Raw genomic sequence first — 25,639 nt, forward strand, 5'->3', positions numbered from 1 at the left:
TATCTACTCTAGAGACACGGACCGGTCTATATCTACTCTAGAGACACGGACCGGTCTATATCTACACTAGAGACACGGACCGGTCTATATCTACTCTAGAGACAGGGACCGGTCTATATCTACTCTAGAGACAGAGACCGGTCAATATTTACCCTAGAGACACGGACCGGTCTTTATCTACTATAGAGACACGGACCGGTCTATATCTACTCTAGAGACAGGGACCAGTCTATATCTACTCTAGAGACAGGGACCGGTCTATATATAGTCTAGAGACACGGACTGGTCTATATCTACTCTAGAGACAGGGACCGGTCTATATCTACTCTAGAGACAGGGACCGGTCTATATCTACTCTAGAGACACGGACCGGTCTATATCTACTCTAGAGACAGTGACCGGTCTATATCTACTCTAGAGACAGGGACCGGTCTATATCTACTCTAGAGACACGGACCGGTCTATATCTACTCTAGAGACACGGACCGGTCTATATCTACTCTAGAGACATGGACCGGTCTATATCTACTCTAGAGACAGGGACCGGTCTATATCTACTCTAGAGACACGGACCGGTCTATATCTACACTAGAGACACGGACCGGTCTATATCTACTCTAGAGACACGGACCGGTCTATATCTACTCTAGAGACAGGGACCGGTCTATATCTACTCTAGAGACACGGACCGGTCTATATCTACTCTAGAGACACGGACCGGTCAATATATACTCTAGAGACACGGACCGGTCTATATATACTCTAGAGACAGGTTTCAGTCAATATCTAGCAAAGAAAACCCTTTAATACCAGTCCCTATGTATTCCGAACCAATTTTGTTTTGTCTCTGGAATGGTAAATTCTTACGTTTCATACCCATATCTAGAAAATGATTTTGTTCTTATTTTTTTCCCTAAGTTCCCATCAATGTCGCTCCATTTCAGCTCGATGTTACCTTGTCCCTAGCTATCGTTGCCCATCGTTTCAGAGCATTTGTCTACATCAGGAAACCAGTAACTCACAACACTGGAATCATACACGTATTCCCCAGACTAGCGATATTGTAAAACGAAACAAAATAACTTAATCAATGTCAATCCCTTCAAACAAAATATAAATAATATCACAATTCACAGATTATTTAAATAGAAATCGATATAGATAAGGTTACGGTTGTGTTGTAGAATTCGCGGGTTAATACTTGAAACCGTTCCTTGGTGTGATTCCTACGTAAGTCGTTAGTGTGGAGTTTCGGTGTCTATATGAGAAATTTCCTCCTAATTTCACTGTAATAAATTACCTTAATCAAGCCCCAGCGGAAACATGTAAAGGGCATGAATTACCAATTTTCTCTTTAGTAGCCGAATAAATAACGGCGATACGTACAGAAATACACAATAAAACATCTGAATTATAATACAACACGCTCCCACAGGACGCCATTGTTTCTTGTCAAAACGCAAAGGCGAAATCCATAACGACTGCTCGTAAAAATCGTCATTTCGTTTCAACTGAAAGTCTGGAGTAATTTATTCCTGTGATAAAGGAATGTTTTACAAATTTCTTGTACATTTGAGTCAAATTGTATATCCCTATAGTGACGTCGTCTTTGAACTCACTGTTTGTTTGTCTACATAAGTATACGCTACATAAACACAAAGATAACCTAATTTGAATTTAACAATTTCCGGAAACTTTTGATCGTTCTGTGCAATAGACATACGCATTGCATTTCCTGTTTTTGATGGAGCTTGCGCCGTCATTTGTGGCTTGAACTGATTTTCATTACCGTTTCATCGTCTACGAAATTCTTTGACTACAATTTGAGAATCCAGACGTCATAGGCAATAATAAAGATGAAAACGAGGATTGTGTGTCATTGTAAAGCCTTATGACAACTTGTTAAAATACACGAATTCTCAGTATAAACAAACGAATTTTTTTGATAGATTATTAAACTTTTTCCTTAAAAGTAAACAAATCGAGTAATGTTCAAAATAATTTGATGTTGACAAAGTAGAAATGTAGGGTGTTCGAAACATTGTCAAATGTTACATCTTAGGTCCCTTTAGTTTCCCATTAAACCTTGTATTTTAAAACTCTGTTCCCTTAACAGTCCGGGGGAGTATGTGTTCCTTTAACAGTCCGGGAGCCTTAACATTCTCGGAGAGAAGTATGTGTTCCCTTAACAGTCCAGCAGAATATGCATCCCTTTAACAGTCCAAGAGAGTATATCTTCCCTTAACATAACGGGGTGGTATGCGTTAACTTAACAGTCCGGGAGAGTATGTTTTCCTATTACAGTCCGGGAGAGTATGTGTTCCCTTAACAGTCCGGGATAGTATGTGTTCCCTTAACAGTCTGGGACAGTATGTGTTCCCTTAACAGTCCAGCAGAATATGCATCCCTTTAACAGTCCAAGAGAGTATATCTTCCCTTAACATAACGGGGTGGTATGCGTTAACTTAACAGTCCGGGAGAGTATGTTTTCCTATTACAGTCCGGGAGAGTATGTGTTCCCTTAACAGTCCGGGATAGTATGTGTTCCCTTAACAGTCCGGGGGAGTATGTGTTCCCTTAACAGTCCGGGGGAGTATGTGTTCCCTTAACAGTCCGGGATAGTATGTGTTCCCTTGACAGTCCGGGATAGTATGTGTTCCCTTAACAGTCCGGGATAGTATGTGTTCCCTTAACAGTCCGGGATAGTATGTGTTCCCTTAACAGTCCGGGATAGTATGTGTTCCCTTAACAGTCCGGGACAGTATGTGTTCCCTTAACAGTCCGGGATAGTATGTGTTCCCTTAACAGTCCGGGATAGTATGTGTTCCCTTGACAGTCCGGGGGAGTATGTGTTCCCTTAACAGTCCGGGATAGTATGTGTTCCCTTAACAGTCCGGGATAGTATGTGTTCCCTTGACAGTCCGGGATAGTATGTGTTCCCTTGACAGTCCGGGATAGTATGTGTTCCCTTGACAGTCCGGGATAGTATGTGTTCCCTTAACAGTCCGGGATAGTATGTGTTCCCTTAACAGTCCGGGATAGTATGTGTTCCCTTAACAGTCCGGTTCCCTTAACAGTCCGGGATAGTATGTGTTCCCTTAACAGTCCGGGATAGTATGTGTTCCCTTAACAGTCCGGGATAGTATGTGTTCCCTTAACAGTCCGGGATAGTATGTGTTCCCTTAACAGTCCGGGGGAGTATGTGTTCCCTTAACAGTCCGGGATAGTATGTGTTCCCTTAACAGTCCGGGATAGTATGTGTTCCCTTGACAGTCCGGGAGTGTATGTGTTCCCTTAACAGTCCGGGATAGTATGTGTTCCCTTAACAGTCGTGGGTGTACATCATGCTGTTCCCTTCACTCTAAATTGTTCTCTTTATCTCGGAACTGTATATTTTTTTAATTCGTGTCTTTTTTTCTTCTTTTTTTTTTTTACTATTTTCAGTTTAAATCATAGTGCCCGCGTCGTTTCAGAAATCCATTCATCATTTTGTCGGCTGCCATGTTCCCTGGTCCCCAGACACGGGTTCCAAATGGTCATAAACACGAGAAACAAATCGGCTTCAATCAAATGCGATCGATCTTTAACATCGATTGTTTTTTGGTGAAACATGTGCCAGAACATCTATACTAGGTCTTTAATGGTTTAAGTTACCGTATATATTACACAATTGGAACCTTTGGGTAAATATTGAGGAAGAAATAAACGTTTACGGCGCCGTTTCACACGCTACGATGTCATTGTTCTTTTCTGATACCGGTGGGATTACCAAGTGGAATCGTCCGGTGTGTAAACACATGGCCACCAGGCCGAAGTATCGCTTTGTTGTAAGTTTCTTAGAAATAAAATCTGCTCTCTCTAAATCAAATCTACCAAGAAAAACACACAATGGAACAATTCAATAGATGATAAAAAAACGGATGGGTTTAATAAAGGGATTGTGGTCTTTTAATGGCGTAGGAAATGGCAGGAATTTGCCGGTGAAAGTTTGTGTGGAACATTCGTGAAAAATGAGTTCCATCACGCAGTAGAACGATTTGTGATTAATTGAGAACTTACGTGCGCTGAAATTAGCGCAGACGTTTCATGCGCGTGTTTACTGGCGCATCACTGTCATGTAATGCACGGGTAAGGTTTAAAACTAAATGCATGAAATTATGTCGAGTTTCATTGACAAATTACATTTAAACCGCCATTAAATAGCAACATTACCTTGACGGCAGGTCTAGTCAACTTGATACAGCCGACATAGTGTTTCTATACCGAGGTGTCTGGTCCGTGTCACGTGTGTTTGTACTTGTAGTAACGTATAAGTCTATGTATCACTGTCTATAATGGAAACACAAACTCTCCGAACATTTGTTAATAGGAATAATGTGACTTCTGAAATCTACTTTTTATTTCATTTTGCTATCAGCTGATGACATTTATTATTCCGAGAATACTCGGAACTTCTCGGATGTACTGGTGCAAGACTCATTTGTTTGTTTTTTGTTTTTTGTTTAACGTCCTATTAACAGCCAGGGTCATTTAAGGACCGTGCCAGGTTTTGGAGGTGGAGGAAAGCCGGAGTACCCGGAGAAAAACCACCGGCCTACGGTCAGTACCTGGCAACTGCCCCACGTAGGTTTCGAACTCGCAACCCAGAGGTGAAGGGCTAGTGATAAAGTAACGGGACACCTTAACCACTCGGCCACCGCGGCCCCTAGACTCATATGTAGGGGTGGAGGGAGGATACGGGCCCGGGGAGAGAGGAAGGGGGCAGATATCCCAATAGATGTTTGACCAACATATGAAAGAAGGAGAAAGGACAGTCTCCTCAATATCCCTAAACAGAATGACACATAAGGAAACTCCTGACGTTGTAGGGGTACCCCTAGTAGCCCCTTACGATCACCTAGCAGTGGGTTACAACAGGTACCAATGTCCCCTAAATAGAACCCCGCCTCGATCCTGAAAGAGGAGGGAGCACTCTATCGTCTCCGCGGAAACCAATCACATATAACAGACCTATTCTTTCCTCGCTTCAGCACACGTTGAAGTGACCGAGGGACCTAGTGGAAATGAGAATGCGACTGACGGTCCTAGTGGTGAATAGTGGGTGACTGATGGTCCTAGTGGTGAATAGTAGGTGAATGATGGTCCTAATGGTGAACAGTAGGTGACTGATTGTCCTAGTGGTGAATAGTAGGTGAATGATGGTCCTAATGGTGAATAGTAGGTGAATGATGGTCCTAGTGGTGAATAGTGGGTGACTGATGGTCCTAGTGGTGAATAGTAGGTGAGTGATGGTCCTAGTGGTGAATAGTAGGTGAATGATGGTCCTAGTGGTGAATAGTGGGTGACTGATGGTCCTAATGGTGAATAGTGGGTGACTGATGGTCCTAGTGGTGAATAGTGGGTGACTGATGGTCCTAGTGGTGAATAGTGGGTGACTGATGGTCCTAGTGGTGAATAGTAGGTCACTGATGGTCCTAGTGGTGAATAGTAGGTGACTGATGATCCTAGTGGTGAATAGTAAGTGACTGATGATCCTAGTGGTGAATAGTAAGTGACTGATGGTCCTAATGGTGAATAGTAGGTGACTGATGGTCCTAGTGGTGAATAGTAGGTGACTGATGGTCCTAGTGGTGAATAGTGTGTGACTGATGGTCCTAGTGGTGAATAGTGGGTGACTGATGGTCCTAATAGTGAATAGTAGGTGACTGATGGTCCTAGTGGTGAATAGTAGGTGACTGATGGTCCTAGTGGTGAATAGTAGGTGACTGATGGTCCTAATGGTGAATAGTGGTGACTGATGGTCCTAATGGTGAATAGTGTGTGACTGATGGTCCTAGTGGTGAATAGTGTGTGACTGATGGTCCTAGTGGTGAATAGTAGGTGACTGATGGTCCTAATGGTGAATAGTAGGTGACTGATGGTCCTAGTGGTGAATAGTAGGTGACTGATGGTCCTAGTGGTGAATAGTAGGTGACTGATGGTCCTAATGGTGAATAGTAGGTGACTGATGGTCCTAATGGTGAATAGTAGGTGACTGATGGTCCTAGTGGTGAATAGTAGGTGACTGATGGTCCTAGTGGTGAATAGTAGGTGACTGATGGTCCTAGTGGTGAATAGTAGGTCACTGATGGTCCTAGTGGTGAATAGTAAGTGACTGATGGTCCTAGTGGTGAATAGTAGGTCACTGATGGTCCTAGTGGTGAATAGTAAGTGACTGATGGAACTAGTGGTGAATAGTAGGTGAATGATGGTCCTAATGGTGAATAGTAGGTGACTGATGGTCCTAATGGTGAATGATAGGTGACTGATGGTCCTAATGGTGAATGATAGGTGACTGATGGTCCTAGTGGTGAATAGTAAGGTGACTGATGGTCCTAGTGGTGAATAGTAGGTCACTGATGGTCCTAGTGGTGAATAGTAGGTGACTGATGGAACTAGTGGTAAATAGTAGGTGACTGATGGTCCTAATAGTGTATAGTAGGTGACTGATGGTCCTAGTGGTGAATAGTGGGTGACTGATGGTCCTATTGGTGAATAGTAGGTGACTGATGGTCCTAATGGTGAATAGTCAGTGACTGATGGTTCTAATGGTGAATAGTAGGTGACTGATGGTCCTAGTGGTGAATAGTCAGTGACTGATGGTCCTAATGGTAAATAGTAGGTGACTGATGGTCCTAGTGGTGAATAGTAGGTGACTGATGGTCCTATTGGTGAATAGTAGAGTCTGATGGTCCTTTTTCCTGGTATCGACGGACAATGGCTGATTGTCCTTCTAGGGACGAGAAGTGACCGGTGATAGTCCTAGTGGGAACGAAAAGTGACTTATGATTCTATTTGTGACAAATAGTCACCTATATGGTTCCAGTAGGAGAGAGAAGTGACGATTGTCCTAATCGGGCCGGGTTGTGATTGATGGACCTTTTGGGGACGAGATGTCCTATAAAGGACGAGTTGGTAACTGCTGGTCAAAGTAGAGACGAGATGTCCTTGTGGGGACGAGTGGGTGACTGATTGCCCCAGTGGGGATAATTAGTGACCTGGACAGAAGGTCCTGAGGGATTCAGAAGAGGTCTGTCGGTGAAGATGAGTAGTAGCCGGTTTGTGTAATGAGAATATCCGTGTATCGGTCTCATAAATAAACTTTAACTATATATAACGGCCGGGCACGCATCCTCCGGCTTGTAATAGTACTATCCGACGCTCGGCACCATATCATTATTGGGAAATTTCTGGAGGGAACCATGCCGGAGTGTGTCGCCAATCACGCGATATCTCGTAGACCATGAACTGGAGCACACACTATAGTCGGGAGCTCTGTAGCCGTGATAACTACATCTCTTGGTAAGTAAGCTTCAAATAAAAAGGCCCTACACAACACATTAACACCGTTTCTGTGTTATTTTCTTCACCTCATAGGCTATCATGGTCGTGCGTTCCGAAATACCGCACCTGGCAGTGAAATCTTCAACTCGGACGTTTATATATTGATTCCAATATTTATGTTTTTGCTCTTCGTGCAGTCCTAGCCTCGTGCAGTCCTCGTGCAGTCCTATTGTAGTCGTACTAACCATCCAAACTCTACAGACATAGGTCACGTGTAGGCAACGTCCATCTCTTCCCAGATGTCCGGTGACATTGGTAATCTTATTCAACAAGCGTTTGGGATTCAGAAGCTGACCATGAGGATGAAAGAGAGTGTCAGTAAATACCGAAGACATTTCCAACTTAATCATTACTAATTAAGGTAATTATTAATGTAAAGTTTTCAGTAATATAGATCAAGCTCTCAATAATCCAATAATTATGTACCGCATTTCAAAACTGTTCGCTGAACAAAAGTAGTTTACCAACAATTTTGATTATAAAATGCCAAGAGATTCAATACAAATTATATATTTTTGTTCATAGTTCTCGCTCTATGGATTTTGAGTTAGAACTACATTTTCATTTTAATGTCGGTATTCTCTGTTTATATGCACAAATGGAAATACATGTACAATCAATGAATTATGAAATAAACCATTTAATTATTGTGCATGATTCGACTGACCACCTTACCTCCTGGTCAGTAGCGGGATCAAATATCACAGACACGGCTGAGAGCTGGTTAACTTTTGTGAACCTGACCACATGGTACAGACATAAACAAAATGAAATCACCACTTGTCAAACGGTCTTTAGCATACTCTCTCATTAAATCTGGCTGTTACAAATTTAGACTTGTTTTTCTCAGCTTTAACGGCTGTTTCCTGCAAATAAACAGCATTCTGAAACAATCCGCGAGCACATAAATCGGCTGTTAAAATATTTTCGTAATAAAACAGCTATATTGATAAAGAGGAAATGGTCAGAGGGTCAAGCAGCTACCGGTCAAGATAAATTTCTCAAGCCGTCGTGGTATGAACAAGTCTAATGGACGGCCTGACATCCGAGGTGAAAAATGACCAACAGAACTTCGATCAAAGACTTAATTAGACTTCGAAGGAAACGGCGAAAGTGTAGCCATACATTTGTACTTCAATGATACAGCCCAGGCATTCGGTCAGCTGTGCCCAACAATGGACCAACGGAGCACGTGCTGCTGTATTTTATTTTTGGAAAAAAATGAAAAAAATGAAAAAAAAATCACTTTTAAAAAATGCTATAACGATGAACATTTTATGACACTGGGTACCTCCGGAGTACATGTGCGACCTCATATTTTGAAACAGTTTAATTTTAGGACAATGTCTCAGAATCAAGTTCATTAATATCTATTTATTTTGTTTATATCGCATCAACATATGTGTCATGTGGCGAATAAGTTCTGATATTTGACTCAACAGGTGTGTTCGTCATAATCAATTAAACCGTTCAGTGTGTTGTGTAAATTAATTAGTCCGTGATTGTGAGACCGGAACCTGATCAGATCATTAGGTTGATAATTGGGGTCACTGATTTTTTCGGGGGCGACAATGTCACCCGCTCACAAGAACGATGTACAGGTGAGATAAGATGGCGGTAGTTAGTGTGACGATGTAAAACGTCATAGGTTATCACAACACCGTTTAAAGATACAACAAAATGCCTCCACACATCTTTTGATTTTTCCACTGTGTTAGATAATTTTCTTTGGGGAATACTTTGCTGTTTTTTTCTGTGAACTTTTGGACCCGGTTAATTCCTAACTTAAAGGGTTCGATAAGAAAGTATTATTGGATTAAACTCGGGGGAACTCTTGGTTAAGGACCTTCCTTACAGTCTGTAATACTTTCCTGTGGATTTTTTTGTAATTACGGAATTTCCCTAAGTAAGGAATAAGAAGAAGAGACCGGACAAAACCCACGGACTTGTTATTCCATATTCTGACGTCACGCGACTCTGGTAACTCTGCGTAGCATTGGGTTTGTGACAGGTGGGTATTGTTTCCTGTCTTCACATCACGTGACTGAGCTCGTCGGAACTATGGGTACATGTGCTATCGTTCCAATCAGATGGATACTCCATTCAGGGGATTTCACGGCGTCCATTATCGAATAGATTATCTTGATTGCGCATGTGAACAAACCTGATCCCCCTGTCACTTCCGGCTGGCCCTGATGCCGCCAACAGCTGTCATGTCGTCACATTTAAGTTCATGGGTCGTGTTGGTAACCCCCACTCCCGGTCCCCAATCAACATACAAAAACACTCAACAATGCCACTATCCCGCCCCTCCCGTATTAGGTAATGGTTGACTGTTGAAATTAAAGTGTCGTTACGATCAAATGTTTACTGCAATGATAATAAACAAAATAGTTCTTATCATTCAATACTGTTTTTTCTCTTTCTTATGTGAACATGTTTGAATTATGTTTTATCATTTATTTCATAACTGAATAGTGATATGTGCATCATGGACACCTTATACAACTATCTGACCTAAATGGTTTTCGAAACGTCCCCTTGACACTTATCGAGCTATCGGGAGAGCAGACCTGTGGCCAGATACTGGGACGTTTCTTATCTTAAGGGAATTCCTTCGCTTAAATTTGCCAGTAGCTGAGCATTATTTGAGTTTATGAATAAATTGGAAGTAAGAGAAATTCTTTCAAGCGAGGTCGCACCACCAATATGTGTGACGATTTTCGGTGACGTTCACAACATCTGTGTACACATGTTCTAAAGCCAAGGTGATTAATCCTTATTAGGAACGAACTCCATAATCAGAACCAGGGATATGTATATAGATGTATTTATGTCCCTGTCCGAACCTAAAGACAAATTGTCTTCGAAGCCCAAAAATATTTAACACTGGTTTCAGAAGCAGTAAGAACTGTTTATCGACTACTTTTGACTGGCCTTCCTTGATTGGAAGACAAATGACTAACACAACGAACGGTTTCTGCTATAGTCTCTACATACGGGTTACCGACACAAACAGTCGTGTGAGTTTGTGCTATGTTTTCACAGCTTCCGTGTTGCCTCGGGCTTTTGTACCAGAACTATTTTGGATATAATTTTCTGATTCGTGTCTTGGCGAGCCCGAACTAAACGAACGATAGTTTGGTCACGAGAATGCCTTGTCATAAAATTGCAAAAACAGACGTCTATTTAATTGATGGAAATGTTATTACCTTGAATATTTGATAAAAGATTGGTCGTGACAAAGAGAGAAAAATCCTGGCTCATCAGAGTAAGATAAATCTCAAAGCAAAATAGGATTTACTGAATATCGACATGTGTCGAGAAAAATGGTACCTTGCTTGGATTGCTAGAAAAATGATGATATCTGGCCCTCCATTGACTCAGTAAGTAAATACCTAAATATTACATGTATATCACGTACATAACAGGTCCCGGGGATGAGTTGAAAACGAGGCTCCAGAAGGTTTAGGAAAGAGGCGTTCCCTGGCTATTTTTGTGTGAACATTTTAACGGGAGGGCACAGTTTATAACAGCTACTAGATTCGGGGCGTATTCGTTTGAGGAAAAAGGTCGATTTTTTATGGATGACACGATGTGGATTTTTTGCTGGAAAGGGTATAAGAGTCCCTGGGAGGTAGGTAAAAGATTATGATTGAGTGTAAGTCTATGTGTTACCCGTGGTACTTTATAGGAGAGGATGGGTTATAGCGCGTCTAACGACAAGTTTTTTTCAATCAATCCTAATGTTTATCCGTTGGCATTCTTCAATACAGACCGCGCTTTATCACTCGCTCATCTGTAGACAAAAGGCCATTTGGGCCAAGTAATTCCTTAATCCCAATTCTTCTCCAGAAGATAGTACGTGATCCGTGCGTTTGATTAAATTATGTTTTGTAGCAATTTTTAGAACTGACAAATTATGACGCATTATTGATGGTTTCCATTCTGTTCCCGCCCTTTGTTCTTTCATCGATGTCATCAAGATCATGAAACTGTCGTCTGCGGCCTTGAGATATTGGCGGGAAAATGGACGGCGAACAGTAGGACTTCCGGTGACGAAATTTGTCATTATAAATATATCATTCATTGTAAGCAATGCCGAATAAGTGACACTCTATCATACAGTTTATCAGAAAACAAATTATACTGAAATTGGGAGTGACCGTTATTGGTTATCTTCAATCATTTCATGTCACGTTTTAGTTACGTCACGAAAAGTTAATATGAAATGTATATGTGATGGTTTACGACTGTGGATTGTACAACAAACTGGAGAACGTTTTAGTCTAATTCAAACATACTATAGGTTTAATGCACGTGGTCTTAAATTGGCCCTAAACTGTGGATTTAATATAAAAATGCAAAATAAATACTGTAAATCACTTATGTCTCGCGTAGGAATTATTTTCGCGTTAATATGTGAGGAGAACCAATCCAAAAACTTCTAGATTATTTGTACGAAAATAGCACTTGGATGGCGACCAACCTACCATTTACCGATAAAGGAGTCTTGCAGAGTCCATAACTCTAAAGGCTCGTTATTCGCGAATTTAAGTAATTTCTAGATCAGCGTTCGCGAAATAATGTATTCGCGAATATGTCTGAAGAGGTAAGTTCGCGAAATGAGGAATTCGCGAAATCTAAGTGATTTACAGTAACACATGAACCATTGGCCCTAAGTTACTGCTTAATCGCCTACATTACTTGGCCTATTGATAGGTGTCATGTCACCAACTAGTCTGTGTTCTGTCAGCGTCACTGGTCCTAAACTGTCGATATACCGAAAAACAATAACACGTAGAGTTTTTATGTCATTTGTCAAACATACAAATTCGAGTGATGTGTTCAAACATTGTAATTCTATAATCATACACAACAATGACATATTCAAACATGTCAGGCAATTACATAATCACCACATACACAATCAGTGTTTTGATGGAACCACATTCCAGTAATGCCAAAACGATACTTAAACCTGGCTTTGCGAAACATTTCTACGTGGACTGATTACTCAAGCTACTGAAAGGTCAAAAATCAACACAAAATTCACAAATCGCTCAAGACAAAACAGTAAAAAGTATATGCAATTGTAACGTTGATTAAAGTATGATTCTTGTTTAAAACTGTCCTGTACCTGCTGCCCCCATTGCATGATCGTAAAGGCGACTACATTCGGAATATTCTAAATTTTCTAAACAACTTTCTTCTTCCTAATGTCTCACTTGACACTGCCTCACTTTTTCCCTCTAGTTGAGCGTTCGCCCTGCTAGGAAAGCTTTGGGTTCTGCCCCCTGGTCGGAACATACCAGAGTCTTTAAAATGGTAGTTTTCGCTCCTGCTTAGCGCTTCGCATTTTTGAAGTTGGACGACTGGTTTGCCCGTTGTCAGTATAATGTTACCGGGTGGGATGTCGTGTTGGGTGTCTTCGGTAGCATGCTTCAGTGAGATAGCACTATAACGTCGGCATTAGTTCCGCAGACCTTGCCCACAAGGGAGCGCGATCCTTACATGATCATAGTTATTGCTACAACGTTAAATTATATACAAACCAATTTTGAAAGCATTTTTATATTTGCTAAACGTATCTGACCATCTGAAAATGACGTTGTTGTTTGTTATGCATCTTTTGACTGGCTAGATGTGCGTAATAATATCTGGAGGGTCGTTAACCATCAAACATAGAGTGATCTCCATTGATAGTATACGTCATGGTGAACAATTCTGGGTATTTAGAGTACAATGTTTTTTCAGCTTTCCTTGTAATCCTTAAGTAATGCCTTGTTAATATGCCACGATACAAAATGGCGCGGAGCGAAATTGAAGAGGCTTTCGATATGTCTTTGACATGCGCACTTAGGAATTTACAACGTGACAGACACGAAAAATGCTATGCCTATGGCATACATGTGTGTTGTACGTTTTAACTTATTTGACATGGTTCCTTTCCATGCAGAATAAGACTGTATCTGTAACTGACCTTCATCCTTAGATACAAGTGCCTGTCCCAACCACTGCTCATTATAATACATCAATACAAGCCGTAAAACTCGTCCCCAACGGTCCATAGTGGACACAAGAGGCCCCAGCGGTCTCTATTAAGACAAGATGAGGCATGGTTACGCACTTTTTGGTGACAACTGACCTCAGCGAAATTGTCATTAATGGATACCCAAGATGGTAGTACTCGACACACGCACGGACCAACAATGGATATGCTTCAGGTCGTACTTGACACACGCATTGGACATTGGTGCCATGGGATTTCAGTTGAAGATGGAGCGACGCTGACAGATCTATCCATGTTAATTAGAGTATCTATTTAGTTCTACGAAAGAACAGACTTTGTTATTTCATTCGGTAAACTGAGACGCCGACCTGTTCCCGAGATCAGTGTTTCCTCGATTGGTATTTCTGATGATTTTGCAAAAGACGCATTTGTCCCTGAAGGCCCACGCCGCCGTATCAACATGGGTCTGTATTCCAATCATCGAGTCTGACTCTACACTTAACTATGAACTTCCGGTTATAACACACATACAACAGAATCAGCATGCTGGGTTAAATTTTAGTGTCAGAAATTAATAATATTAATATTAACTTACAGTTACTTCCAAAGATTTTTTCTGTAATGTGCGAACCCTTGTTGGTCCGGCACGATAAATGATGAACTATGACAGATATCTACCATTTAGTGTCTGCCTATCATGACCACAAGCACGTGCTGCGCTTTCTATAAATCCTGCACGTTTACCGTCAGAAATGATACTCAATCTTACTTACAATCGTAACGTCTCAAACCGTAAAGCCTCAAATCTAAATCACTTAACATGTGTAGAATTACAAAACTGACTTCTTTAAACAACATTGTCTACTACATTGTCTATTACATTGTCTAATACATTGTCTATTACATTGTCTATTACATTGTATATTACATTGTTTATTACATCGTCTATTACATTGTTTATTACATTGTCTATTACATTGTTTATTACATCGTCTATTACATCGTCTATTACATTGTCTATTACATCGTCTATTACATTGTCTATTACATCGTCTATTACATCGTCTATTACATTGATATGTTTCACATTACACTATTACATAAGAATACGACATGTGCATATGATTCCGATTCCTACTTGAAGGCATAACCAATCGATATCTTTGTATGTAATGACGTCTTTAGACTCCCCCCTCCTCCCTCCGTCTCTAGAATATCAAAATTATAAATAGAATTGACATTTATGATTTTTGGTCTCTATGTTATGTCTGATTATAGATTTTCAAAGTAGGGGGGATGAGAATCTAGCTGAGCCATTTTTAACAAAAAACTTAGGGGCTGATGGTCAGTCTAGGACTTCGATTATCTAAGTAATATCACGTGATCAGTAGACTTCGTATTGATCTACCAGACTTACTTACATTCGTTAAACTCTATCAGTATAATGGTGATAAACTTGATAGCCGATGACAGCCGATAAATGAGTAGACCATAGCCTTGTCGTAATGCCATGTTGCATGTAGGCAAAGACCTAGATTTGGTCATGTGACAAGTAGACATATTCTTATTCGCTGATAAAATACAAAAAAGACTACACTGGTATGATTGATCTGTACGCTTTTTGTAATTCTGATTTGAAACAATTGATAACCATGTCTTCATTTTCAAATACAGGTTCACGTACCAAAACAACCGACTCCCAGCCTGCTAGCTAACTGATCCGAACTTAAAGGCGTGGCTGAGACCCGGAGGTCCGTGTTAATGGTGTAAGCGTGTAGTCACATAGTTAAGAAACATCGCCATTGCTGTTTCAGCCAGACACCAATTGTACCAGGGACATACATAGATGTATGTACGTCCCTGATTGTACATTAAACCTCGTTTTAAGTAAACCAACTCAAGGGACCTGGTTCCAATTGGATCTGTATATCTGTATATGTTCTGCCTGAAATCGTTAACATTAATAAAAGTCTAAATCGTAACTCAAGAAAAAAGAATAATTACACGAAATACAACAGTAAGGTTCAGGATTCACATCGTTGAGCAGTGTTATTACACTATCTGCTGATAATCACGTGATCAGAAAGGATACAGCGCTCCGTCCCGTGACCTCGTTTCCAGGTCGTTGTAAGCCCTTATGTCATGTACTGGTGCACTTGAAGACTTTCTCTTGGACGGTTTAACACGTTTATGTGGCTACGTTTCTTTCCTATAACCAATAAACCAGTCCAGATTAGATAATTGTTGTCCCGTCCCGGAGCAGGATAGATCCTGCTTTATAAGACAAGGAAACACACCAATGACACGAAATCTTACCAAGCAGACGACATCAGATTAACTGTCTTGTACTTTCCCGCGAGTTCACTGTTACTTAGGAATCGTGGTGCTTAGCAACCATCAGAGGTGATGTTCGTTCGTGCTGGTTGTACTTGTTTTTCGGCAAAGTCATAAAAACAATTTTTTCAAATCCTACGTCATACAGTAGAAACAAAATGAAGAGTGGCTTCGGGATTGGTTGAAAATACCTCATCTACATAACGTAAATACAGTAATAATATTACGAATGTACAGAAGTAGCGTAAGTATATAATACGGATTTAGGGTGAAACGAAACAGCAGCATGTCTGCCCCGAATAGTTGTCACAGGACTGCTGTTAGGGAAATAACAGCAAACAACACATTCATATTGACAATAATGTGAATTTTGTCTTTTATCTATTTTGAAGATAATCATTGTTATATCTTAAAAAAGCGCATATTTCAATAGTGCCGCTCTGGCTCTTGTTCTCTTCATCGTAAAGATGTCCTTTCTCTGAATTATATTCTAGTTCCGGGATCGTGAAAAATTCTGACTTACATTCTGGTCCCGAGATCGTGAAACCCTCTGACTTACATTTTGGTCCCGAGATCGTGAAACCCTCTGACTTACATTTTGGTCCCGAGATCGTGAAACAACCCTCGGACTAATATTCTGATCTCAGAGTCGTGAAACCCTCAGACTTGCCTTCTGTTGTCCCGGGATCATGACTTATGACTTATATCATTGTTGGTGATCTTGACAGGCCAAAATCTGTTTCAGAGATTTTGGACTGTCTTAACTAACAGGAAGTCTACATTCGTGAATTAATTCGTTTAAGGTTGTTGTTTCTATGGAGTACAAATTGTATATGCTTAATCTGAAAAGTGCTTGCAGCAAGAAAAGAACAGGGGTTGGCCTTCTCAATACATAATATGTCTCATCAATCTTGTTAGAACGGGAGAAATCATTTTTATGTTGGTAAAACTCACTGACTAATCCATTTGCCATTTTACATTTCAATATAATGTGTCTGAACTAAAATGAATTAAATTAATCAAACTTACTAAATATGTTGCTGTTGACGATTACGACGGTACTATCCAGAAGGCGCCGTGTTCTAGATTAAAGCTGCTCATCAAGCTAGTTGTTAGAGCCCAATTACACCCTTATATTGAAAACGATTGTCTGGCGATGAATCCATTATTAATCCAGTAATTCTTAGTTGTCATATCATAAATTGTCTTTATAAGGATGTGTCCTGCTTCATCCATTATTTAGTTTCCCGTTATATTCCAAGATATCCCGTTGCGATACTGGCAGCACTTTTGTAGAGGAAGTTTGATAAAAGTACAAATTCTCTCATTGTATGATTTGTTAGAGTACAACAACGTCCTTTGCAAGGACATCGTTTGAGTGGCGCTTTTAACATTTCTAGTATATATGGGTTAAGTCAATTACTTACGGCTGGAACTGTCTGCTACATCGACAGTATCTGACAGTGTGATGTTCCTCGTGTCTGTACAAACACACAAAACGCACTGACATTAACAGCGTACTGCTAATACTGACCAAATACTGCTATTACTGACCACGTACTGTCAACACTGACCACTTACTGCTAATACTGACCACGTACTGCTAACACTGACCACGTACTGCTAACACTGACCACGTACTGCTAACGTACTGCGAACACTGACCACGTACCGCTAATACTGACCACGTACTGTTAATACTGACCACGTACTGCTAACACTGCCCACGTACTGTCAACACTGACCACGTACTGCTAATACTGACCACGTACTGTCAATACTGACCACGTACTAAAAATACTGACCACGTACCACCAACACTGACCACGTACTGTCAGCACTGACAAAGTACTGCTAACACTGACCACGTACTGCTAATACTGACCATGTACCACGAACACTGACCACGTACTAAAAATACTGACCACGTACCGCCAACACTGACCACGTACTGTCAACACTGACCACGTACTGCTAACACTGACCACATACTGCTAATACTGACCACGTACTGCCAAAATTGACCACGGACTGTTATTACTGACCACGTACCACCAACACTGACCACGTACTACTTACACTGACAACGTACAGCTTACACTGACCACGTACTGCTTACACTGACCACGTACTGCTAATACTGACCACGTACCGCCAACACTGACCACGTACTGTTAACACTGACCACGTACTGCTAACACTGACCACGTACTGTCAACACTGACCACGTACTGTCAACACTGACCACGTACTGCTAATACTGACCACGTACCGCCAACACTGACCACGTACTGTCAACACTGACCACGTACTGTCAACACTGACCACGTACTGCTAATACTGACCACTAACTGCTAATACTGACCACGTACCGCCAACACTGACCACGTACTGTTAATACTGACCATGTACTGCTAACACTGACCACTAACTGCTAATACTGACCACGTACTGCCAATACTGACCACTAACTGCTATTACTGACCACGTACTGCCAATACTGACCACGTACCGCCAACACTGACCACGTACTGCTAATACTGACCACGTACCGCCAACACTGACCACGTACCGCCAACACTGACCACGTACTGCTAATACGGACCACGTACCGCCAACACTGACCACGTACCGCCAACACTGACCACGTACTGTTAACACTGGCCACGTACTGTTAATACTGACCACGTACTGTTAATACTGACCACGTACTGTCAACACTGACCACGTACTGCTAACACTGACCACTTACTGCTAACACTGACCACGTACTGTCAACACTGACCACGTACTGTCAACACTGCCCACGTACTGCTAATACTGACCACGTACTGCTAATACTGACCACGTACCACCAACACTGACCACGTACTGTCAACACTGACCACGTACTGTCAACACTGCCCACGTACTGTCAACACTGACCACGTACTGCTAATACTGACCACGTACTGTCAACACTGACCACGTACAGCTAATATGGACCACGTACTGCTAACACTGCCCACGTACTATCAACACTGACCACGTACAGCTAATACTGACCACGTACTGCTAACACTGCCCACGTACTATCAACACTGACCACGTACAGCTAATACTGACCACGTACAGCTAATACGGACCACGTACCGCTAACACTGACCACGTACAGCTAATATGGACCACGTACTGCTAACACTGCCCACGTTCTATCAACACTGACCACGTACAGCTAATATGGACCACGTACCGCTAACACTGACCACGTACAGCTAATACGGACCACGTTCCGCCAACACTGACCACGTACCGCTAATACTGACCACGTACAGCTAACGTATTGCTAACACTGACACGTACCGTTGAAACTGACCGCGATACAGAATCATTTACACGGGGACGGAAGTGCGAATTTGTCAGGACTCTACAGAACTCGTTTCCGTTATCTGCCTGAGGCACGAACTAATATCCTCCACCGTTCTTATTATATTATGTAACGCCGTTGAAAACAAAATAAATGCAATTCAGGAAAAAATAATCAAATCGCACCGCGCCATTGTATATATTACATACTGGTTACGTGTACAGGCTACGGACTGTGAAAGTCGCGATAGACACGAAATAGAAAATCGCCCATGTATAGAGATTGAATCTAGATGATTCCCTCTAACTTAAATGGTAGATTACATTAATTTAAGCTATGATTTGGAGTAACGGTTACGGATTCCGTGTGGATGTCTGGAGAGACCTACAGGTCTGGAATACACTCGCCGTATTATCTGAAACTGTTGGTATTTTATGCTTGATTTGTATTCATAGCATGATTTTAATTAAATCGATTTCACATCTTAAACATTAGGATCATGTATAGTATACATGGAGGTACGGAGTAGTACAATAGGCCTGTACCGGAACAACCGACAGTAATACCCAGACAGATATACATCCGGCGTCACACAACTTCTACTACTGATAGGTTGAATTTGTGGACAATTAAGAGTTGTTTCCAAATAGATATCAAAATGGCCGCATGTCTTGTCCTCTCATTTAACACAATCCACTCGTGTGTCTGCTGTCTCGGGCAGTGACATGACGCAAGCATCTGTTTGTCGAGGAAATTGGTCAAATGTTTCCGGCACCACAATAAGGGACAGTTATTGTTCACATGCATTGCGTATTAAATCTGATCCACCATGTTTAAAGGTTATAAATCACAGCTAGGGCGCTAGCGAACAGTGTCACCAGCATAACACCACCGCTAAGTCATCAAATTTACAAATCGGAAAACAAAAATCTTGGAGATTTTCTCCATTTTCTTTTGGTTCCTGATACAAATCAAATTGTCAGTATTATGAGAACATGTTTTAATGGTTTCGACTGGCGATGTAGGTCAATCTTGAACCATTTGAAAATTTTTCGACATATTTTCTTTTTTCATTTGACAATGTTTTTTGTTTTTTTTATATGTGTATATAAAACTCTGCAATCAATTGATAAACCTACAATAGCTATGTCATCTTCTGGAAGGAAGACTGGCATTGGCCATCAGGAAAAAAACGAACACAAATGCAACCACTTCCGATCCACTTGGGTCCCAGTAACCATCACAAGAACGACGTTCTGACCACGTACCGACATAGATGTCACTTCCAGCATACAATTGGCTTCATTGACCATCAGGAAAATTCGGACACAGCGTAATTATGATGTCATATCCGGTGCATACAGTGATTCACATCCGGGGTATTGTAAATATCTCGATGAAATGTGCATTCATGACGTTCACCAAAAATTAAAGTATTTGAAATACGATAGGTAATATTTTGATGATAAACAAAGGAAGAAACCAGGACAACAATATGTGTATTGTCATAACGTTTTAGGACAAACATATCTAGATGTACACGTATGATGCTTAAGCGAGGGTAAGCATGGATCAGATTAAATTTTATATGTAATTATTCCAATTGATTTATCTAAATGAATTGACTGATAAAGAATTGAAGTATTGCATTTCTAACATGTGTTGGAACGATACTCTGTCCACTGGTGTTGGGAAACGCATGAACAGCTTAACTTATACTAAACATAAACAATAAATCCATTAATAAAAAAATCAAGGTCTATCGAGTCAGTTTATAAAGATATACGGTATTTTTAAAAAGCACGTGTATTGCCATTCAATGATGAGTATTTATTTATTAAAATATTTGAGATTTATAATAGAATAAATAGGAAACAAGCTGACAATGCCATGTGACCCGTGCTCCAGATACTTGGATAGCCCGTGTACATAAAATGGTGGCGTTTTGAACCTCTTCCCGGTTATTCAATTGAAATTACCTTTAAACATGAAATACTTGTGAGTAATCTGACTTTATTCCAGGCATAACCAACAGGTAGCGCCAGCGGTACAAGGTCTCCGTATACTGTGGCGCGTGCAGGTAGAGGCTGGACGGATGATCACGATTTCTGGTCAACACACTCAAGTTCACCTGTGATCACTCTACGTGAGCTCTGATCATGAGCTCTGTACGTGAACTCGTTTATCTGTATACGTGTGATCTTTAAATTATCGTGCGTTCTGCTCAGTGGTTTCCGGTTAATGTATTTTATACTTACATCTCGCACGGTCCAGTTACTACACGTGAGCTGCCGTCCGCGCAAAATTGAGCGTTTCTGTCATTTAAAGTCAATTCTTAAGATTCGTTTAAACAAGCATCATGTCTTCTTTATAAAATATCCGGGTGGTTATTTACATTTTACCGATTCCATTTTCTAAAATGTCCCTAATAATAGGTAACTTCGGTATGTTGTCATAAGAATGGCATGTTTTGTTTAGCTTTTTCCTTTTATAATAATTTGAATCCTGACAATTTGTTACTTTGAATGTCACAACTTAAATGACCGCGCCAATTTAAATGAAAATATCCCCCTGATTCCCTTTAAGTATCGATGATGAATTGTTTTAAGTTTAACGCCCAAGGCTTAGTCCCTGTGTCTGTCTTTACCTTCACGAAAAGTCCCGATGTCTGTCTTTGCCTTCCCGGGAGTCCCTATGTCTGTCTTTGCCTTCCCGGAAGTCCCGATGTCTGTCTTTGCCTTCCCGGAAGTCCCGATGTCTGTCTTTGCCTTCCCAGAAGTCCCGGTGTCTGTCTTTGCCTTCCCGGAAATCCCGGTGTCGGTATTTGCCTTCCCGGAAGTCCCGGTGTCTGTCTTTGCCTTCCCGGAAGTCCCGATGTCTGTCTTTGCCTTCCCAGAAGTCCCGGTGTCTGTCTTTGCCTTCCCGGAAGTCCCGGTGTCGGTATTTGCCTTCCCGGAAGTCCCGGTGTCTGTCTTTGCCTTCACGGAAGTCCCGGTGTCTGTCTTTGCCTTCCCGGAAGTACCGGTGTCTGTCTTTGCCTTCCCGGAAGTCCCGGTGTCGGTATTTGCCTTCCCGGAAGTCCCGGTGTCTGTCTTTGCCTTCCTGGAAGTCCCGGTGTCTGTCTTTGCCTTCCCGGAAGTACCGGTGTCTGTCTTTGCCTTCCCGGAAGTCCCGGTGTCGGTTTTGCCTTTCCGGAAGTCCCGGTTTCTGTCAATGCCTTCCCGGAAGTCCCGATGTCTTTCTTTTCCTTCCCGGAAGTCCCGGTGTCTGTCTTTGCCTTGCCGGAAGTCCCGGTGTCTGTCTTTGCCTTCCCGGAAGTCCCGGTGTCTGTATTTGCATTCCCGGAAGTCCCGATGTCTGTCTTTTCCTTCCCTGTAGTTTTGTTTTTTGTTACATTGGTTGTACACTTTTTCTCTGTGAAATATTGATCAGCCTCGCGTTTCCGTGCGGAGATCGAACACGAACAGCAGAGACGGAGATTTTGTAAATGGAAATTTATCCCGAGGAAATCTTTGTCACGATTCTAAGGGGTAGTAAAATGTCCAGGTACGCCGTCTAATCATACCTTATAGAGTTTCAGTCGGTATCAATCATTCATCGACACAACCGGCCAGATCTCAAAACTCCACAATCATCTCCGACCGTTTCTATTACGTATTGTTAGTATCACAATTGCTACATGGAACAGTTTGATCAGAACATTTTTGTTTTAATTAATCATCTAAAAATTCGAGTTATAATACCACTGTGACCTAGTTTTGACTCAGTGTATTCTTGTAAATTTTGATATTTCTTTTTTATACAAGGACTATATCGTGTTGACGATGGTATGTGATTATAAACTATTTATAGGGAGGCTGGGCGAACCAGGCCTATATCAGGCGGAACTGTAACGACACAGATAGATTTTCTCTCATTTCAGATCATCTGTTGATTATTCAAATATAACATTGACGCAACGATAAAAACAATGAAAGATATGCTAATAATGTCGATGAGGAATGAAATCGTCTATCGGATAAAGAACGCTATTTGTTTTTTTGGGAAAGCATCGGCAAAATCAGGGAACCGGAACGTTCCAATGACCCGGTGTTAAATTATGAAAGCGTCTGTTTCCAAGAATTCCTCAGGCCGAGTAATCAAAGAGCTACATATGGGCGGCCTTATGTGTCCTTAGGGGGCAACTACTTCTGGGCGACTTTGAAAACAGTACCTTCTCACTTTGTTACGTGGTTTTGAGGGAAATTGAATGCAGATTCCCCGAAATTAATGTCGCGAAAACCATAGCGGTGGAAACTTGCACCAGATTACGTGCGGTTTGACCTCACTCTACAGATTGGATCGTCCACGCTGACATTCCTGAACTGGTTATTTTATCGGAGAATGAATTCGTAAATTGAAACTGGAAAGAAGAGTCGTAAGATCGAACAGCAATAATTTTTCGTTGAGTTTTTAATGAGTCGGTTAACTTTGTGTGTCCAAGGCATGACGTTAAGTCCTGAATTAAGAAATACGACATTTATGACGTTTTGTTAATGACGTAAACCTTCCATGTACTCTGTATTTTCACGGCTTCGATGTGAACAATTCCTGATTATGGTTAGAACTTTCGTTCTAATTTCGTTTCATAAAATCATCTTCATATGTTTCGTGATCTATGAGATAAAGGGTTCCATTTCATCAGTAAGTAAATCTGTAACGCTCTGCCATTTCCATCCCTAACATTTAGCACGAATATAAAATATGAAAAATATATTCACAAGATTGTTATAAAATCATCGAGACATTAAAAGACAGATTATTTCGCCTTCCCCTAAGGACAATGCTGACACAAATCACGTCAAATTAGTGCTATTTCTCGAAACAGAAAATAAAAATAACTCACGTAAAATAAGTGTTATTTGTCACAACAGAAAATACAAAAACTTACGTCAAATAAATGTTATCCCGTCACATAAGTGAAACACTTATCTTGGCATGTGTTTGTTCATGTTTGTTAGTGTTTTGTACTCCTATTGAACAATTCTCAATGCAATCGTCTCCCTTGTGTTCCGTCAATCGTCTGTCTGGTTGTCCTTGCCGTCTTCCTAGTGTTCCGTCTGTCGTCTGTCTGTGACGTCTCCCTTGTGTTCCGTCTGTCGTCTGTCTGTCTGATCGTCCATGACGTCTCCCTGGTGTTCCGTCAATCGTCTGTCTGATCGTCCATGCCGTCTCCCTGGTGTTCCGTCTGTCGTCAGTTTGGTCGTCCATGCCGTCTCCCTGGTGTTCCGTTTATCGTCTGTCTGGTTGTCCGTATCGTCCCCTTGGTCTTCCGTCAATCGTCTGTCTGGTCATCCATGCCGTATCCCTGGTGTTCCGTCAATCGTCAGTTTGGTCGCCCATGACGTCTCCCTGGTGTTCAGTCTGTCGTATGTCTGTCTGATCGTCCATGACGTCTCCCTGGTGTTCCGTCAATCGTCTGTCTGATCGTCCATGCCGTTCCCCTGGTGTGCCGTCAATCGTCTGTCTGGTCGTCCATGCCGTATCCCTGGTGTTCCGGCAATCGTCTGTCTGGTCGGCCATGCCGTTCCCCTGGTTTCCGTCAATCGTCTATCTGGCTGTCCGTGCCGTCTCCCTGGTGTTCCGTCAGTCTGTCTGGCTGTCCGTGCCGTCTCCCTGGTGTTCCGTCAGTCTGTCTGGTCGTCCACACCGTCTCCCTGGTGTTCCGTTAGTCTGTCTGTCTGTCCGTGCCGTCTCCCTGGTGTTCCGTCAGTCTGTCTGGTCGTCCACACCGTCTCCCTGGTGTTCCGTCAGTCTGTCTGGCTGTCCGTGCCGTCTCCCTGGTGTTCCGTCAGTCTGTCTGTCTGATCGTCCATGACGTCTCCCTGGTGTTCCGTCTGTCGTCAGTTTGGTCGTCCATGCCGTCTCCCTGGTGTTCCGTCAGTCTGTCTGTCTGATCGTCCGTGCCGTCTCCCTGGTGTTCCGTCAGTCTGTCTGGCTGTCCGTGCCGTCTCCCTGGTGTTCCGTCAGTCTGTCTGGTCGTCCACACCGTCTCCCTGGTGTTCCGTCAGTCTGTCTGGTCGTCCACACCGTCTCCCTGGTGTTCCGTCAGTCTGTCTGGTCGTCCACACCGTCTCCCTGGTGTTCCGTCAATCCTCTGTCTGGTCGTCCGTGCCTCTCCCTGGTGTTCCGTCAATCCTCTGTCTGGTCGTCCGTGCCTCTCCCTGGTGTTCCGTCAGTCTGTCTGGCTGTCCGTGCCGTCTCCCTGGTGTTCCGTCAGTCTGTCTGGTCGTCCACACCGTCTCCCTGGTGTTCCGTCAGTCTGTCTGGCTGTCCGTGCCGTCTCCCTGGTGTTCCGTCAGTCTGTCTGGTCGTCCACACCGTCTCCCTGGTGTTCCGTCAGTCTGTCTGGTCGTCCACACCGTCTCCCTGGTGTTCCGTCAATCCTCTGTCTGGTCGTCCGTGCCTCTCCCTGGTGTTCCGTCAATCCTCTGTCTGGTCGTCCGTGCCTCTCCCTGGTGTTCCGTCAGTCTGTCTGGCTGTCCGTGCCGTCTCCCTGGTGTTCCGTCAGTCTGTCTGTCTGT

The 25,639-nt window shown here is 42.2% G+C and overlaps 1 protein-coding gene across 1 annotated transcript in view; it reads right to left on the reverse strand.

Annotated features, from left to right (window-relative positions):
• LOC117344678 (TRAF3-interacting protein 1-like) overlaps positions 1-24,326 on the reverse strand; it is a 45,806-nt gene extending 21,480 nt beyond the window's left edge. Inside the window, exons 1-2 of the mRNA XM_033907506.1 lie at positions 24,157-24,326; positions 21,724-22,448 (exon numbers count right to left, since the gene is read on the reverse strand). Coding sequence (XP_033763397.1) covers positions 21,724-22,448; positions 24,157-24,326 — 895 coding nt within the window. The remainder of the gene's footprint in view (positions 1-21,723; positions 22,449-24,156) is intronic.
• Between the last annotated feature and the right edge of the window lie 1,313 nt (positions 24,327-25,639).

Source organism: Pecten maximus, chromosome 16 (assembly GCF_902652985.1).
Source record: "Pecten maximus chromosome 16, xPecMax1.1, whole genome shotgun sequence".
Taxonomy (NCBI): Eukaryota; Metazoa; Mollusca; class Bivalvia; order Pectinida; family Pectinidae; genus Pecten; species Pecten maximus.